This window comes from Ambystoma mexicanum, chromosome 7p (assembly GCF_040938575.1).
Source record: "Ambystoma mexicanum isolate Mex_15411 chromosome 7p, UKY_AmexF1_1, whole genome shotgun sequence".
Lineage (NCBI taxonomy): Eukaryota > Metazoa > Chordata > Amphibia > Caudata > Ambystomatidae > Ambystoma > Ambystoma mexicanum.
In genome coordinates, this window is record NC_090939.1 from 67859154 (window position 1) to 67879038 (window position 19885).

Sequence of the window (19885 nt, forward strand, 5' to 3'; positions counted from 1 at the left end):
CATTTTCTTATGTTTCAACTGGAAGTAAAGCTAATGCAGAGCCATTCTTTGGGTGGCAGTGTTCAATGCTCGCCACACATATGCCTGGGAGACAAAAGCACTGCCGTTTTTGTGGCACTGTTTCAATGCGTTTTTTGGTGGAGGGGATTTCTGCGCAGCGCCATAAATGTATCCCACAAGACCACACTCGTCCTTCTAAAAAGTCCTTCAAAAGTCTCAAGGGAAATCTCATTCACCCCGGATCATTCTTTCAGCAGAAACTAGAAGTGATGGAACCAACTAACAATGGGGATCCCTCAACATCCAGACTGTGTTTTGTACATAGAGAAATGTCTTGTAAACAGGGATATCCTGCTTGTAAGGGCAAAGCCAAGCTGTCTGTACTCAGTGTGCACTTTATAGAGGAAATATTCCCCATGGGCCATGAAGTGGCAGAATATGCATATGTATTTCTCTTTGGGAATGGTACTGGTTCTCCAGTGGAGTCCTCTTCCATATACCACACAGCTCTTTATCGAGCAGGTCTTAATGAATGTACACAAACACCATGTGCTCTGTGCGACTGGTCTTCATGTAATGATGAAGAAAAGAGGTGGGCACTATTGAGTGACTTACATGTTCTGCATAACGCTGTCTTAACTGATCGAGTAGCATAAATATAGAGGAGAAGACGGGTTAAGGCATTTCGGAGGAAGTCTCCTTCATCAGGGCTGAGCTGAGCCCTGATGAAGGAGACTTCCTCTGAAATGCATTGGCTTAAGAGCTCTTTTTGATGAGGCAACAGCTGGCCTCTCCTACTTTTGTTATTAAAATGTAATTTTTTTCGCTAGAAAACCCTATGACTGGTTTGTGAAGCTTTATATCACTTGAAGAAACCTTTTGTATGAATTTTTCAGAAGGGATATGTCTTACACTTGCCTTTCTGCTACTAACTAGTAACTCCGGAAGGGGAACAGAGTGAGAGCGACTGGCTAACTGTGTGGTTCCCACCCAGTTTTTTCCGTACTACAGATTTTTGATCCTGGTGTCTTTGGATCGCTCCTCTATATTTGTGCTACTTGATCAGTTAAGACAGCATTATGCAGAACATTTAAGTCACTCAGTAGTTCCCGCCTCTTTTCTTCATAATTTCTTCAACCTCGAGACACATCCAGGTGGAGGCACACAACAATTTACATTGTTATCAACACTTGCAAAATGTAGTTTGAAGATATCTAAACTCTAACTACAAAGCATGCAGAAACTCTAGGTTTTACTACAGAAGAGGTGGATACCATCCTAGGCCTCATCAGTGACACCACATTCAGCAAATTTAATTCTACAAACTCTGATCCAGCAAAACGCTTCAAACAATTGGAGTATTTAATACGTAAATAAATGAATCATAAGCTACATGCGATCACATTAGGCAGATATTATAAGAATCAACGAATTCCAAGAGGACTAAGGATCCAGTTACGACCGTCTTTATGCAAGGAAAACAGGAAGTTTTTGCGTAAGTGGGAGGCCATCCTGAACAAGTGTTCACTGGACCTAATTCTCCAAACCATTCAGGAATTGTCAGCTAACTTAATGACACTCAATACAGAAATAGAAGAAATAGAGAAAGAACTGCTGGAGACATTGGGCAAAGAAGACTTTAAAGAGATTCTAGCAGAGATTAACCATAAACTTGATAGCTACAAAAAAGATTTGGAATAAAAAAAAGTAAGAAAATTCAAGAGAGTTGCGTATGATTATCCCAACGAGGAAGTCTACACGTTGATGGAGAAATATGGGCCGCCTTTGAGCAAACCACGACGAGACAATTCGAGTAACACCTCCAGTTCAGATTCTGAACCAGCCCGGGAATCGATTAGCAGACAAGGCACAACACCCAACCTGGAACTAACGAAGGGGCAGCAGCAACGACCATTGTATCAACTGTCCTTTTTTTAGGGGCCAGACGAAAAGAACTAGAAGAGGCAAGAGCAACCAAAAAGAGGGACGTGTCACGAGGCAACAAAAGAAAATGTAGTAATTAACATTTCGAACAGAGTACTTACTTCGTCAGAGAGAGAAACTTTACAGAAAGGCCTCAGTTTTGTTCCTACTTATGGGACAACCCTATTTGACAGCAAAGTAGAATAATTTCACTTTATAAGGTAATTGAAATTGAAGGTCTTCCTTGACGAAATTGAGGCCAGTGGGCAAACCTCTATGAACACCAATGAGCCAGAATTCAAGGAATTTAGAGCTAAAAGCTCCTTTATGCCGCCCACATCAATACCATCAGTAGAGATTTTCCACAAACAAGTAATTAAAGATCTAGAATGGATTAGTTATACACGTCCCACATGCAGAAATCTCAAACCACATGAGATGACTCTGATAGAAATCTTTATGGAGCCAAAGAAATCACCATCCATCTCACGGATAAGGGAGGGTCCTAGTAATTATGAAAATGTGACTATGACATCGAATGCATGAGACAACGGAGACACCAACACCTATGCCCTACTTAATGGGGATCCCACAATCATTATCATGCGTAATCTTGAAGAAATATTTACTAGGACTAAAGATCTTGGGTGGATCTACTATCATATGCACAAGTTCCTCATGACCCCTCATCCAAGAATCCCACATTTTTACACTATACCCAAAAGTCACAAAGACCCCATGAAACCAATGGGCAGATCAATTGTAGCTGGCATGAACAGTGTGTTACAGCCTTTGGGGAAGTATGTGGATTTATTTCTACAACCTCTATTCAGAAAACACACGTATGTGAGGGACACCACCCACGTTCTACAACAGCTAAGACAACCAGATATGATCCTAACAATATTCTATTGACAGGGGACGTTAAAGGTTTATACACGTCGATACCACATAACCTGGGTCTTGAAGCCATCGAAAGGATGCTCTTGAGAGAGCAGACATGAAAGCACAAAAAGAGTTTATCCTAGTTCTACTTCAATTTATAGCTAAAAAAGCATACTTTCAGGATAAGGACAGTTTTTATTTACAGGTTTCTTTAAGGATGAAGACCACAAATGCGCAGGGTCTAGAGAGGTGGCTAAGAGAAGAGATAGAGGAGTGGGGTGGAAGTTGAGGATAAGGTGATGTTATGTTATGTTGTTACTTGAACCTATAGCGCGCACGTTCACCTAGGGGCATCTTGGCGCAAGAACATCACAGCTAAGCAACACAACTGCAGCCTAGAACATCAGAGTTTTCAGGAACTGCCTTAACAGAAGATGATTCTAAGCACACCAAACAGCGAGCGGCAGACCATTCCACAGTTTACCAGCGGCAAGGGTAAACGCACAGCTTCCAATTTAGGATAGCCGAGTTTTCGGGATGGTCACTAGGTGGGCACTACCGGAGCAGAGCTTCCGACCAGGAACATAGGAGCTGAATTTCTCTTGGAGTTAGTCCGCCCACTGACGGTAGAACGCCCGGTGAAGGATTTAAATGTAATCCACTGGTCGTACTGGGAGCCAGTGAAGGGACTGGAGAACAGAACTGATATGGGTGCCATAGGGAGAGCCAGTGGCCACCTGATTCTCCAGGTTTTGCAGCAGCTCTAGGTGATGTATCAGGACAATAGACTGAGCCAGGAACAGAGTGTTACAATAGTCAATACGACTAGTAACTAATGAAGAAACAACCAGAGATTACAGATGACGGGAGAAATGGCAGCACTTTCCGGAGCACTTTAAGGAGAAAGTGACCCATTTTGCACACTGCACTTACTTGAGGGGCTATCGAAAGGGAGGAAGATATGGGAACCCCTAGGTGTTTTACCACCGTCGCTGGAATAGGAAGATCACCCAGGGTGGAAGGCAAGAAGGAAGACACCCATGGTGCTGGATGGGGTGGGGGGTCCCACCACCAGTACCTCTGTCTTGTCCCTATTCATCTTAAGCCAGTTCCCATTCATCCACTCGCCGCCAAGCACTCACACAAGCGCAACGACACCTCAGCCTAGTCGAGATCTAACCGGACCAGAATCTGGGTGTTCTCGGCATAGGAGTAACATCGGAAGCCGTGGGAGCAGATGAGGTGAACCAGTGGCTGGACATGGATGTTAAAAAGCGTAGGGGGACAAGGCGGAGCCCTGAGGAACACCAAAGGAAAGTGCTTGAAGTGAAAAAGAGAAAGGAGAAAGAGAGAGCAGTTGGCCCCTATAAGCCAGAAAGGAGGTAAACCATGACAGGACTGGGACAGAGAAGCCTGCCGAGGCCAAGCAGGCCAACAGGATGGAGTGGTCAACGGTGTCAAATGCATCAGACGGCTCTAATAGTATCAGGGCTCCCACTCCACCCTGGTCAACAAGCATGGCCAAGTCATCAACTACAGACACCAGAAAACTCTCTGTCCCTTGCCCTGGGTGGAAGCCAGACTGAAAGGGCTCCAATTGTAAAACACAGACATTTCAAGAAAAGATGACGGAAGGGGGATACCAAAGATTCCAACAACTTCATGAAAAAAGGAAGCTGAGAGAAAGGACAAAAAAGGAAGGAGAGAGATGGGACGAAAATGAGACAGAACCGAAGCATCCTGTGACGGTTTTATAAAAGGAGATAAATGTTGCTTGTTTGAGCTCAGTGGGAATAGAACCTGACTGACGGGCTAGATTAACTTCCTCCGTGACCCTTCAGATCATGCCAGGCATAATGGCTTTAAGATTAACCAAAGGAACAGGGTCAGATGGAGCCACAGACTTAATTTGGCTGACCACAGCTAAGGGCTTCCTCCGTAGAGAACTCGAAGAACTGAGACCTGGAGTGAACTGCAACATTTGCTACTTGCGCCGTAGATGAGAAGAGTTCTGACTATTAAAGTGGATATTCTTTCGAATGTCAGCGACTTTGGTGATGAAAAAGTCAGAAAGAGAGTCGCACAGAGTTTGAGTGGAGAGCAGAGTGGCAGAAGAAAATGACTTAACCACCGAGAGCAGTTATTTGTATTGATTCAGGGCCTGCTCTACTTTACATGTGAAAAAACTCAGCAGTTTGAATGCCTAGATGGTAATCTTGGGTGAGCTGCCAATAGACGCTCCTCTCCATAAGAGTGGTGCCACTTGCGCCCTGGCTGGGTGAGTTCCAAGCTTGCGGCTTCAGTTCGTCTGTGAACCAGGGTTCAGAGGAACGTCTCTGAGATTGAATATGTTTAAGTGGCGCAACCTTGTCAGACACAAAAAGTTATGTCATTTTGAGAAAGGATAGATCAACTGTCGAGGAGTTGCTGCAGTTTAACCTTCTTTCCAATTCTGTTGGCTGTCTCCATGACCACCAGTCTGGCTTCAGAGCGGCCAGAAGCACGGAACGTGCTCTCCTGAACATCCGTGAAGATCTGCTCTCTAACCTTGACTCCAACATTCCCTCTGTCCTCATTCTACTCTATCTCTCTTCTGCCTTCGACACGGTCAACCATACCATTCTGCTCAACTGTCTCCGTGATAACCTGGGTATCACAGATCAGGCTCTGGCCTGGCTGACCTCTTTCCTCTCTGATCGAGCCTCCCAGGTCCAACTTGGGTCCTTCCTCTCATCTATCTTGCTCTCTACCTGTGGTGTTCCCCAGGGGTCTGACCTCTCACCCTGGCTTTTCAACCAATACCTGGCAACTCTCACCCACTGCATTGCCATTTTCTGCTCAAATTTCCAGTGCTACGCTGACGACACTCAACTCATTTTCAGGCTGCCCTCGGCCACCTCCTCCCCCTCTCTCATCTCGGATTGCCTAACTGCCATTCAGGATTGGTGTGCTGTCAGTGATCTCTGTCTGAATGCCAGCAAGACGGAGATCCTCCTCATCGGCACACCTTCGCCATCCTTTCCCCTCACTCTCTGGCTGGCCTCCCTTGGCCCTCTTCCTACCCCCACCTGCGAGGCTAAGAACCTCTGGGTCATCCTTGACTCCACACTGTCCTTCTCCGCCCACATCTCTGAGGTCTCTAAAAGTAAAACTTCCTACTGCACCTCCTCAGAGGTACTCTTCCTTTCCTCCCCTTCCCCCAGAGGCTCACTGTCTCCCAAGCTCTGGTTCTCTCTAGGTTGGACAATTGTAACAGCCTCTTTCTAAATCTACCTGCCTCTACTCTCCGCCCTCTGCAACTAATCCAGAACAGGACTGCAAGACTTGTCCTTGGCCTCAAGGCCTGGGATCGTATCTCTCCAGCTCTGAAATCTCTCCATTGGCTCCCAGTGGATGCAAGGATTACATGCAACACCCTCTGTATTGTCCACAAGGCTTTCTGGGACCTGTGTTTTCTGGGACCTGTGTCCAAAATACCTTCAGCTATCCCTCCACAAATACCTCCCCTCTCGAGCTCTTTGTTCCTCTATCTCTAACTCCCTCAAATAAACAAGCTGGGGGTAGATCTCTGTCTTCGGCTGGGGCCTCCCTCTGGAACAGCCTCCCTGCCACTCTAAAACCTAAAGAGAACCATCTCCGGTTCCGGAAGCACCTCAAGACCTTCCTCTTTGCTTCTGCCTTCACTCCCCTTCTCCCCTGCTGATCTGCTCTCTCTTGGCACTGTGCACCTGGCTGCCCTCTTTCCCCTGGACCCAGGTACCTGCTCACTCTGCCACCCTCCTGCACTTCCCCCTGGCCACCCCTTGCACTGGTTACTGTATCTGTACCCATACAGTCCCAACCCACCACCCCGGCATTTTCTTCTTTTTGTGCACTTATCAGACGTTCCCAGTTCTGCTGCCGTAAACATAGCACTTGGCACTTGCTGGCTGCACTACCACTGTTTATTGCCTCCATTATCTATTAATTTTATTTATCATTATTTATCTGTTCTCCACTGCTCCACACTTTCCACTCTCCCCCCTTCCATGCACATTTCCCCTTTCCCCTTGCCATGCACTTGCGCGTTCTCAATGTCACTGGACCTAGTAAGATCGCTGTTCTGTTACTCTGCTGTTCCCCTCCCTTGCCTTGTGGCGCTCTGAAACACTTGTGTATGAGCACGATACAAATAAAATATCATATCATACCTATCGATAATCACGGACAGCATAAGATTGGGGTCCACTGAGCGCCTGCTGCGCCTCAGAGTGGCTTCTAATGGGGGTTTAGCTAATGCTACTGTACCTAGCACAGAGAATGGAGCAAAACAGTGGTCAGACTACAGCACCTGCTTCACAGGGATGACGCGGTTGCTAGAAGCAGATGAAAAGATAAGATCTAGAATGCCACCCTGCACATGAGTAGACTCATGTAGAGTATAATGGAGACCAAAGTCCATCAATCACTCAAAGAACTGAGCCAACACTGCAACCTGCGGGGAGTTATCCCGAATGTTAAAATCTCCCTGCACCATCAGATTAGAAAACTTTAATTGGAGGGACAATACCAACTCCAGAAGGGCGATATATAATCAGAAAATGAGACAGAGATATGAACTAGAAGGGCTTCCATCTTTAGATTATGGACTAGGGGAATCATAGGAAATCACAGAGCAGCCTTAAAGATAATAGCTATTCTACCACCAGGGTAGAGGGATATCTGATCTAGGTGGATGATGCTGTAGCCATTCGGGAGCGCCTGTGACAGAGCAGGTGCAGCCCTATCTGTAAGCCAAGTTTCTGTCATACAGACAGCATCTGGTGAGTGCTCCACCAGGAACTCATGGATGAATGCAGCATGAGCCACCAATGAGCGGGCATTAATAAAAAAAAGCATTAAACAGTTCCTACCAGGAACGTGCTTATCAGTAGCCAAATTAATCATTTAAAAATGTTGAGGGAGCGAAGTCCCTGGAGTAGAGAGTTCTAATATAGCCTTACGTGTATAGCTATGTCTGCATATGCCTCCACAGCCGTCGACCGCGTCCGTGTTCTGGTCTGGCCCAGATGGGCTTAACTTTGGAGCAACTACAGCACGACCGGTTCCCTTCTGCTGCGCATGACCATTGCACAGTCTGCCTACATACTTGTTAAATGGCAATATTGTCTTACCCTAACCAATAAGTAGGAAATAAACTAAAGACTAGTAGTCACTGAGCACGGGCATTGAAGTACTTGTAGGCCAGGCAACCTTAGCCATCCTACTGGCATACAAGGAAAGAAGCAATGCAGCGGTACACTTAAAATAATAAAATAAAGTACATTTTACTTCAAGAAATAAAGTCACTGCAGCATAGGGTGAGTGCAGGTGGGAGGTGCCCAGTCACAAGCCACGGCCCTGGTGATAACCCGGTGCCTAAAAGGAAAATAAAACAACTGATGCAGGATCAAAATAAATAATTAAATAAAGCAAGGTCAAATTAAGTCAAGTGCACACAGAGGCAGAGCCGTACTGTGATGAAGTTGAACAACAGAAGGTGTGGTTTGGAGACTTAGGAGGTGGTGGATGAGAACAGCAGGAAGAGGGCGATGGAGAATAAGCAAATTGGCTGGAGGGAGGTGGAAAAAATAAGTGATAAGAAGGGAGTGGAAGTGAAAGAGGAGAAGGGGGAGTCAAAGGTGGATGTTGGAGTTGACATCTGGTGGAAGGAAGTAACTGGCAAAGGGAAGAAGGCTATCCAGGAGGGAAGTGAAGGCAAAGCAGGTGGAGAATAGATAAGATGACTAAAGAAAAAAAGGATGGTGATTGGAGGAGTGGACGAAGAGAAGCAGGCTTGGTGTCAACCCTTGGTACTAGACTGGAGATGGTTGTAGGTACGAGCATGTGGAGGAGGGACAGGATAAGATGATCAAGAGAGGCGAGAACAGGGATTGCAGGAACGGCCTCGGTTAAGTATAAGACCGCTGTAACTTGGCAAAGAGGTAGCTACGTGTGGGATATGGAGGCAATAGCCAGGAGCCCGGATCTGGGATAGAGGTGGACCAATCAACCTCCAAATAGCGAGGTGGTTTAGAGCCAATAGGTGGCCTGAAGGTTTGGGGCCAGCCCCATATCACACCGACCTAACCAAGCTGGCCGAGAAGCCAGGTTGGCTGCTTGCTTGTTGGGAGCTTTGGGGCAGAACCTAACCTTACAGTCCCCTACCTCCTTGCACTTGCCGCTCTGCCCTGGCTGCACAATTGTGCCTTGATTGCACTTCCCCCTTCCCTCCCACTTCCACTTTCACCCCCTATCACTGCACTTTGTGCTTCGCACTTGCACTATCTGAATGACACAAGGCGTAGTAAGATTGTTTGTCTTGTCCTCCCTCTGTATTCCCTCCCTTGTCTTGTCACGCCTAGAGACACTTGTGTACAAGCACATTATAAAAGACTTATTATATCATATGCAGCCACCAGCATTACCATGATTGTGGCATAGAGGAGCATGCTCTTGTAATCCAGAGGCCTGAATGAAGGGGTTTCCCTAGGACAGAAGGAAGAGAAGTCAACCACCGACACAACAGAATGAGGTGCAGCAAAAGCAGTGTGGGGACACTTAACCCCTTCAATCCCCACACTAACTGAGAATTCTGAAAAGAGTTATCATTGGAGGTCTCCGGAATGAGAACTGGAAATCCCCATAAATCTATATTGGGTTTAAAGTCTAATTTAAAACCTTACACTTTATTTATTATTGTGACAGAGGATTCTTATTTTGTTATTTATACATGCTCTGGTAGAAAAAAAGGATGGCCAGGTGTTTAAAGACACATTAAGTGTGCGAATTAGGCTGAGTCAGTTGAAGTTCCAAGCATTATTTACCTGTACTATTGTCTGTCTGTTAATTATCCTGCTCAACTTCATGGCACGGCATACCCTTCTTGGCCATACTCCATTGACACATGGACTTTCCAAAATAGTTTTTATATTTCAGGATTTTTTTCCTTGACCAAGCTATTTTTGGTTTATATCAATAATGCATCATCAACTATTCCAAGTCTACAATGTGAGTCCTAAGTTGAAAGCGTTTTTAAAGGTATTATGATATCAAGTGTGACCTTAATATATCTCTTACAGAATCCTAGTACATCTGAGCCGTGGGGGAGCCAATGTCCAGATCTTCGCCCCAGACATTCCACAGATGCACGTGATTGATCACAGCAAGGGACAGCCAGCTGAGGCCGAGTCCAGGTACATGTCACTTTATCAGAGGGGCAGCCTGGGGAGGCCAAGTTCCGGTTGGGCATGTTCTTTGAGAAGAACATTCTCAGTTTTGTTAGGATAAAATAACTATTTTTTTAGGAATGCATGATGGTGGGAAGACCCCAAATACTGTCAATAGTAGCAACACCAGCAGGGGTGAACCTTTTTTAAAATGTATTTTATTTGTAGGGAATGCGTGGGGAGTCATTTCCAATCACTGATTTTGAACTGCTGTACTTGAGTGTAAATTCATTTACCGGAAAATCTATTTTTTTAATCAAAGACGCAAGCTTATATTTTTTGCATATACTTCCGATAAGCCCAAAAAAGTAGCAAACAAGAAAAGAATTGAACACAAACGAATGTGGCATTGTGCTGTTTTTCTGGTAGAAATAATACAGGTGACTCCAGATTGTGCTCATCTTCAGCACTGAAGTCCTGGATCACTTCATGGAATACAAGTCACTTCTCCCGTACTTCTTTCTCAAACTTCAGCTTGACTTCAGACTCTTTAGGAAAATGTAGGAGATCTAAATAGCATTATGGGATACTAATCCAGGGTATGCCATAATGTATGGGAATTCGATGAATCATTTTTCGATGGAAATGATTTGATGCATCTAATTCTCAATGCAAAGAATTTGATGCAAAGACTAGTAACCCTAATCCAGCATGGCGCAACACAGTGACTTCAATTTACCGTTGATCATTGGATTGAAAAAAAAAGACAATTTTAAGTAGAACATGCCATTTTAAGTGCCTTCATTCTTGTATTATGGCAGCATCGCTATTATGGAACATCAATCTTAAATACAAACATCAATCTTAAATACAAACTCTACTGCTTTTAATTAGTAGAATTTATTTGCTGTCCTGCTCTCCTTCCTTCCCAACCTGATAGGCATATGCCTGCATTACCAGGCAGGCTCAGAATCATTCATCTATCCCGTCACTTTAAAGGTTTTAGGATAGCACCCCACACCATGTTCCTTGGTGCGCAGACCATACCCCTATAAATAAAGCGACTATCTGTTGGAAGGCCATGAAGTCTTTCATAGCAATCAACTCCCATTACTCTTTCAGCTATGGTAGTTTATGAACACTTTTGACACTCTTAGAAGAGTATTTATTCAAAATCCAATTGGTGTTCGAAAAATGTCTTGTTGACACGGATAACGATTCCTCTTTTGCTGCAAGTCATAGGTGAATGTATTCAATTGGATGTGGTGCTAGAAGTTCGTAAATGCATTGTGCTGAAACATGCAGTGTCTTTTGGTTTTGGTACGGAGGACCTCCCCATTCCTGGGCCTTCATACATCCAGATTAGGGGTAGCTACTTCGCACACAAACACAAGTTAGTACCTTTAAAACAGAACAGAAAGATCAGCACTTTATTGAAAGCAGAAGGCTAGAACTCTGTCTCCTGAGAGAGGTCTATAATACTCTATGTGAGCCTCAGCACCTATATGTTGCACACAGGAACATGAATAGCTACTTCTCAGCACAAAAGCACAGTGCGGTATTGCAGGGAATTTTCAGCGTTCCCTCACGCAAATGCTGGGTGTATGTAGCCTGCATATCCATCAAAGGTTTAAGAGAACATACTTTATAGTTTAGAACAGGTGTAGTTGTACTAGCTACTCCACAGCACCAGACTGCACTTTAGTATCAGAGGGGTTCCTCACACCCTAGAGAATATCCATGGCCAATGTTGCCCCCAAGGTTTCTAGGGCAAGGGCTGGGAGTCGTCTAAAACATCTGAAGAGACACAGGTTGCAGACACCCTGTTCTAGGGCCTAATCATTCCTGTTGAAACAAGAGCAGCCCAACTAGCTAATCCTCAGTACAGAAAGTGAAATCTAATTTGCAGGGATTCTCCAGAAAATCTCAATTCCACGGCCAGTGATTGTGGACATCATTGCCATCAAAGGTGCCAAGGATATATTGAGTTGTCTTGAATGACCCAACTCAGAAACCCTCTTCAAAGAGCCACAGATTGGTTTCCAGCGGGTTCAAGTTTCCCTACTTCAGAAAAGTGGTAGCAGCCTGACCCAAAGAGTCCATCCAATGTCTGCCTGCTGGGATCTTCTTGCTCCCAGAATCTTTCATTTTTTTTTTTTTAACAACTTTATTTTATTCAGTTGCAGACAAGGAATGAGCAGTAAAGAGTGACATATTTGGTGTTAAACATTCAATCAAAAGTACAAGAAATAGGAATAGCCCCTTACTCTCCCTCCCTGTCCCTTGAAAAATTGCTGCCCCTACTCCCTAGTTTCCCTCAGTTTGGTAGCAGTTAATTGGTAGGGTCTCGTTGCAAGTGTTGTCCCGAAGGAACAGGCTCGGGGGCCGAAGTTTGTGTGTTTAAGCAGGGAAGTGCCGATCATATTGCAAGATAGGGGCGCACACATCTGCGAAGCAGTGCCAAAGGCCTTCTTTAGCCGCTGTGACATTTTCCGCCACTAGTATGTCCCATGTCTTAATCCACCACAGGGATATTAACGGGTGATAAGTTTAGCCGTCTTCCCAAATCTTGAGTATACCCCCTATACCGGAGACACTAGGATTACTTAAGGTTTTTTCAGAAGTTTAACCTGGGGATATCTGGTCATTGCATCGAATCCAAAGCATCGACAGACCATACCATTGAAAAAAATGCATTAAAAAAACCATAGAATGCATTTTTTAAAATGTTAAACGGTTTAGTTTAGTAAAAATGTGTTTTAATGTTTTAAAAAAGGGGGGTGGGGGAAACTCCCCATTTAATTATTTTTTTTTAATTCAAATGCATACAATGTTTTTTTCCGATGGTTTTTTGTCAATGGTATGGTTGTCGATGGTTTGGCTGTCGATGGAATCACTAGGAACCTAACCTGGGTGATGGCTTCAATTACAGTGAGTACTTCCTCCCAGAAGGCTTGAGCAGAGGGGCAGTCCCACCACATATATAGATGAGTGCCCTGGTTACCACAGTTTCGCCAGCACTGTGGGTCCAACGCATTCTGAATTTGGTGAAGCCGCATTGGGGTATAGTACCACCGAAGAAGCAGTTTAAGAGCACATTCTTTATTCGTCACACAGGATGTGGAAGAGTAACTTGTATAGCCTGGAGATATTTCCCCTGTTTAGTTCCTCCCGCAAAGTGCGTTCAATGGGGTCGAGGTCCCGTATGGCCTTCTGACAGACCAGAGGAGTTGGGCGTAGGAGAATCGGTCACTCTCGGTCAGTTGAAACATCCCCTTACAGTTCTCGAAGGTGCGTGGCTGGCCATTTGCAGATAGTTTGCCAAGGTTCGCAACCCACACTTCAACTAGTTTTAAAGTTTGTATGGCACATGCCTGCCATGAAGACTGGGTTGTAGAAGAGCGGAGAAAGCAAACCCAATCCGGTCTGGATGTTATGGCCCAGTTCCAGATGCGAACTGTGTATTTTGTGGAGCAAAGTATGCCAGGCCAGTGTTTTCGCGCGGGTTGGGGGATGTATGGGAGGGAGCAAAGGGGAAGCAGCAGTCTTGACTGTTCAATCTCTACCCATTTCAGGGGATCTGTCGGAGAGAGCCACGCCTGGAAGCGTGTCAGTTTCGCTGCTAAGTATTATTTGTGCAGATTAGGGACCCCCAGTCCACCCAAGCGAGCGTTGCCCATCATTGCCTATTTAGGGATCCTTGCTTTCTTACTCCTCCATATAAACTGTAGCGTTTTTTGTTGTAGGCAAAGCAGTTGGGGTGGTGGGACCAGTACGGGGAGAGTGGAACAGAAATATAGGACCTCGGGAGAAGGTTAATTTTACCAGCCGTGATCCTTCCCATCAACAAGATCTCTTGGTAGGTCCACCTCTTCAGGTCTGTGTCAAGTTCTTTAAAGAGAGGGGGGAAGTTTGCAGCATATACCCTTCCTGGGAGGGCTGGGATGTGTGCCCCTAAGTAATCTATGGATTTCTCGTTCCAATGGATGGGAGATAAGGGTTGGAGGGTCTCTGGCTCCTCTGAGGTTAAACCCACTCCCAGGGCCGATGATTTGTAATAATTAATATTGAACCCCGCAATCCTACCAAATGTATTTAGTTTTTAAAGGGATTGTTGGAGAGGGGGATTGATGCTTGTTAAAGTGAGCAGGACGTTGTATGCAGAGGGAAAGTTTATGGTGCGTCTGGCTCACCCGGACCTCTTCAATGGCAGAGTTGCAACAAATTTGTTGGGCCAAGGGTTCCGTTACCAGGGCGGAAAGTAAGGGAGACAGAGGGCATCCTTGCCTAGTCCCACAAGTTAGTGAAATGGGCATGGTCTGTCCCTGGTTTACCCGTAAAGCAGTTTTCGGTGAGCTATAGTTAGCTAGGACTATTTTACAAAAGAGTGGGCCAAACTGAGAGGCCTAAAGGGTTAGATTTAGGAAGGACCAGTCCACTTTGTCAAAGGCTTTGGTTGTGTCCAAAGCCAGCTGCGCCATTTTCCGGCGGTCTGAGAGCGCCACCTAAACCAGGTGCAGAGCCCGCCATATGTTATCCCCTGTGGTTCTGCCTTTTATGAAGCCGGTTTGGTCTGAGTCAATTATTTTAGGAAGAACTAAGGATAGGCGGTTTTCCAAAACTTTTGAATAGATGTGGCATCTATATTAAGCAGCGATATGGGCCTATATGAGGTGCAATCTCTAGGATCTTTGCTTTCAGAAGGTGGATCGTTGAGGAGATCTGCATCGATGGGGTTGTTGAGCCAGATTGGCGGAAGCAATTGAAAAGGGCCGTGAGCGGGGACAGGAGTTGAGGGCGAAAGAGTTTGTCAAATCTCATTGAGAACCCCTCGGGTCCTGGAGCTCTTGTTTTCAGGGATTTAATGACTGAGTCTATTTCCTCGTTAGTGATCGGGTAGTCTAGAGTTTCCCAGCCTCCCTTAGTGAGGTGTGGGAGGGTGGCGTCCTCAATGTATCATGTCTGTTCGGCCGGATCCCGGGTGATGCTGTCATGGTTTGTGTCAGGTGGGCGACTGCTAGTTGCAGTTTGGCTTCTTCCGTATACTAGACCTTAGCCCTCGAATCTCGCAGGCCAATTATGACATTGCGTTGTTTAACTTTTGCCAATTTTTTAACCAGGAATTTATTAGCTTTATTATTTTTGGCATAGTATCCTTGTTTGGTTTGGAGTAGGGAGTGGGCCGTTTCTTCAGCATAGTGGGCTTCTAGTTTGTTTCGGGCCACAGGGAACAGTGTGCTTTAGGGCTTTAGGAGACCACTCCTTTTTATGTTTACCTTCTGCTTCAATTATTTCCCTTTCTAACCGTGCTCTGGTCCCCTGCCTACGCTTTCGGTAAGCAGAGGCATGGGCTATGAGTTCTCCTCTAATCACAGCCTCCATGGCATCCCATGTGATTCCCGGCGAGGTCAGTTCTGTGGGGTTTTTCTGGAAGTAGGATAGAATGGCTTTAGCGATTGCATCCCTGAGCGCCATGTCATTCAGGACCGGGTCATAGAGGCTCCATTGCGTTCTTGGGGGAGGTTTCGAGTCATAAACTCGGGATGTCAGGAGAACTGGGATGTGATCCGACAATATCCTTGGTTTTATGGGCACTTCATCGATATAGGACATGAGTTGGGGGGAAGCCAGGAGTAAGCCTATTTGGGATGAAGTTGGTTGTACATGCTAGAAGAAGGTAAAGTCTTTCTCTCCTTGATGTAGTACTCTCCACGTGTCAACCACCCCCAAGTCTTTGAATACGTGAAGGAGACCGAGAGCAGTTTTGAAATCTTTTGGTGTGGGTGGGTGGGCTCTATCTATCTGGGTGTCTGGGACCCCATTAAAGTCTCCGCCAATGATGACTTGACCCTCGTGAAAGGGGAGAAGTTCTGATTCTAGTTCCAGTAGAAGGGCTTCTTTCCCTTCTTTGGGGGCGTAGACCGAGATCCCTGTATATAGTTTGCCAAATAAAATACCTTTGATCCCTGTGTATCGGCCTTCCGAGCTGTAGAGCTTTTCCATTTCTGTGAACGCCACCCCCTTCGCCAAGAGAATTGCAGTGCTGCCTTTTTTGGACCCAGTGGAGGCCAGATATTGAAATGGAAAACGTTTGTTTCCGAAGGTGGGCAAAGTCAGACGGAAGAAGATGGGTCTCCTGCAGAAATATCACAGGGCCGTTGAGGTCCTGGAGGCGTTGAAGTGTGGATCTACTTTTGGCTGGGGCGTTTAGGCCCTTCACATTGAGCGATATGAAGTTCAATTTCTGATGGTGTGGAGGCGTCGCCAAGGGGATTGCTTCCGCAGTGGGAGAGGGGAGATCCAGATGGGTTTTATCCGCCATCTAGTCCTGTTCCTGCCTCAGTACCCCTCCACAACAGTTTTATTTAACATTTAACTCCAACTGGTAACCATGAAACATGAAACAACAGTAGAATTGGATTCTGTGTGGGATCTTACCCACGTTTAGGCATAGAACATGTGAATCTGGGTGCCCAGATAGACGTTGTTGCTTCTCAGCGCCGGCTCAGTGGTTGTGCGCCAGGTTAGTTCTGCTGATGGCTAGCCAAGAGGCCTTCAGGTTTGTTGTGGAGGTAGCTTGGGTTTTTCGTCCTCTGGCTACTTTTGCCCAGGCATTGCGTTTAGTCAAAGGAGCATCTCTTTTCGGTGATGTGAGTGAGCTGGAGGGGATGGGGGATCCCTCCCTCCCCCCGTGTCCGGGAGGGTGTCTGGTAGAATACCCTTCACCTCTTCCAGGGAGCTGATGGTGGGGGTTGTATCATCTAGCACAAACTGTAGAGTGGGGGAAACAGCCAGCAGTATTTGACCTTCTGATCCTGCAGGAAGGTGGTCAGTGGTCAGAGCATTCTCCTCCTCTGTACCGTGGCTGTAGCTAGGTCCTGAAAGATTTGGAGCGACACCCCTTGGAAAGTCAACTCTCAACATATTTGTTTGTTTGTTTGTTTGTTTGTTTGTTTATTTATTTGGTAATGCGCTCCGAGCCCGTGGGCATCTGGGCGCAGCAGTACAAGAGGACTCGAAACTTAGTTACAATGCCTGACACAGGCTAACACAGCAAAACAGTGGTCACTTACAGTGGGTGATACAATGCATATAAAATAACAGGGTTAAGCGCATAAGAGTAACATTTTAACAGGTTGTACCGTTTCCGCTAGGGTGAGGGTCGTTGCATGTCGTTGTTGTGCAGCCATTTGAGAGCGTAGGATCTGAATCTTGTGTAGGTAAAGGGCATCTAAGGTCGGATGGGAGTGTGTTCCATGATTGTGCAGCTCTAACTGGGAAGCTAGCACCGCCCGCTGTGGTAAGTTTGAATCTGGGGACTTCCAGTAGGAAGGTGTTGGCAGATCTCGTCAGTCGGTTGGAGGGTCTCCAGTTGATTCTTTCCGCTAGGTAGGGGGGTGCTTGATTGTTGAGGCATTTAGAAGTGAGGGAAATAGTTTTAAGTAGGATTCTGTCCTTTATTTTTAGCCAATGGGCTTCTGTCCGGTGTTTGGAGATATGTTCTCTGCGTGGTATGTTCAGAGCTGCTCTAAGTTTGTCAGTGACCGACTTGTTGGCACCTGAGTATAAGGCGTTGCAATAGTCCAGTCTGGACATGACAAGGGCATTGGCCAAGGTGAGGCAGCTGGCACTGGACAGGAAGGGTCTGGCGGCACAGATGAGTTTACACGTGTAGGTGGTTGAGGAGGCAAGGGAGTTCACTTGTTTTTTGAGGGTGAGAGCTGAGTCGAGGTAAAAACCCAACGTTTTGACCTTGCGCATAACCTTGATAGTATTGTTATCAATGTTAAATGAGGTATAGTCCGGGGTGAGTTTGGATAATTTGAGGTCTGAACCGAGGAGCAGGATTTCAGTTTTATCGTCGTTCAGGCAGAGGCCATGTGTGGCCATCCATGCTTGAATGAGGATGTAAATTTTATTCACCAGAGCCAAGTCCACTTCATAGTTGCCCGAAAGGGGTATGAGGATCTGGGTGACATCTGCGTAATTAGTGTAGGTGACGCCCAGTCTGTCCAACTTGTCGAACAATGGCTTGGTGAAGATATTGTACATAGTGGGTGAGACACAGGAACCCTGTGGGACTCCACATGTGATTTGGATAGGGTCAGCAGAAGTGGAAGAGGAGAACACTCTCATAGTCCGGTTGGCTAGAAAGGATTGGACCCATGCTATAGCGTCTCCTGTGAAGTTGGCAGCCAGCTTGAGGTGGTTGCATAAGACTGCATGGTCCACCAGATCAAAAGCTGCTGACAAGTCCAGTAAGAGTAGCAGCGCTGTTTTCCCATTATCCTTAAATTCCTCCATTTTGGTTTTGAGATCTAGCAGGGCTGTTTCCGTGCCATGGAGGGGGCGGAAGCCCGATTGGCGCGAGCCTAGAAGATGATTAGCTTCTAGGTACTCTTGAATTTGGAGATAGGCTACTCTGTCGATAATTTTTAGTAGGAAGGGTACCGTGGTGATAGGCCTATAGTTAGTCGGGATAGATGGATCGAGGGTTTGTTTTTTGAGAAGGGGGAGGACCCAGGATTCTTTTAAGTTGGCTGGCACTGTGTTGGATTTGAAGGATGAGTTGATAAGCTTCGAGATGAAAGGGGCTAAGTCTCTGGCAGCGTCCTTTATTATTTGAGCTGGGCAGCTGTCTGGTTAGCTGTGAGAATTTCATGCTTGGCCAAGAAGAAGTGCACTCTCGTGATCACATTAGGCGGAATGTTCTGGGGGCTCAGCCTGTGAGTGCGGTCCAGGAGCAACGTTGATTTGTCAAGATGCAGGAGGAGAGTCTGGTACAGGCCCCCTATATATTCATTTAGGGCTTGGTCCGAGATCGATGAGGGAACCCACCTAATCCTTAGGTTGTTTCTACAGGCTCTGTTTTTCATATCCTCTTGCTTGTGTTCCATGACGTCGCTGCTACACTCCAAAGTTTTGATCTTGCGCTGCAATTCAGCCACCATCACTGCCTGGTCCGTTGTTTGGTTTTCCACCTGACCCAGCCTTTGCTCCGCTTCCAGCATGCGTTGGTCCAGGCGGTCCACCTCACATGATATCTCAGTCATGCAGTTGCGGAATTCCAGATTGATTTCAGAATTTCAGACATGAAGGATTGTATGTCTTGTTTCGTGGCTAGTTGCCCTCTAGCTGGAAGTGAGGAAGAGGGCTGGGTTTTCGTCGCCACCAGTTACTTCCCTTTGTCCATAGGCTGAAGCAGTGTTGCAATGTCTGTATTCTTTTGGGGTTTCACCTGTTTTGACATGGCTCCCTCTGTGCTGGTTGAGGTGTGGGGCGGGATGTTTCGGTGGCGCTTGGGCAAACCTTTAAGAAATCCAGTCAGGTGGGTGCTATGAGGTGGGGAGTGGGTGGCCACCCACTGCCATGATAGTGCCGGGCTACTGCTGCTCTTCAGATGGGATCCCCTCCACACCCCCTGCAGTCTTAGCTTAGATGTGCTCCCCTCGGCGCTCCAGGTCTCACTACCCAAGGCCGTAACACAGAGGGCATTCAGCCATTATTTCTTGGTGGGATTTTCTGTTGCACTTAGTGCAAAGCTAGGGCATAGGCAGGCTGCTCACTGACACCAGGCCGCTGGTTGTGTCTCTGCTTCAGGTGCTGAGATCTCTCTGTATTCGGAGCTCTCCCTTATCTCTGCTACCGCTCCTCCAACACATGCAGGAGTTGAGCAGAGAGGAGCTTGTTGCTCAGCCCATCCCCCAGCGCTCCAGCCCTCCATCAACTGCTGGCTGCCGATCGATGGGTAGGGGAGGGGGGGGGGTTGCTCACTTCTCACAATGTCCCCTCCAGCATCTATCTTGCGCCCCCGCCGGTTGACTCCTCCGGTGTTCCAAATTTTAGGCTTCCCTTTATTGCCGCCCTCCGGTACTTGTCGGCGCAACGCA

The 19885-nt window shown here is 46.5% G+C and overlaps 1 protein-coding gene across 1 annotated transcript in view; it reads left to right on the forward strand.

The window, feature by feature from the left end:
* The window catches only part of LOC138525697 (glutamine amidotransferase-like class 1 domain-containing protein 3, mitochondrial), a 341329-nt gene that overhangs the window by 122080 nt on the left and 199364 nt on the right, over positions 1–19885 (forward strand). The window contains exon 3 of the mRNA XM_069635791.1: positions 9909–10022. Within this exon, the coding sequence (XP_069491892.1) occupies positions 9909–10022 (114 nt within the window). The remainder of the gene's footprint in view (positions 1–9908; positions 10023–19885) is intronic.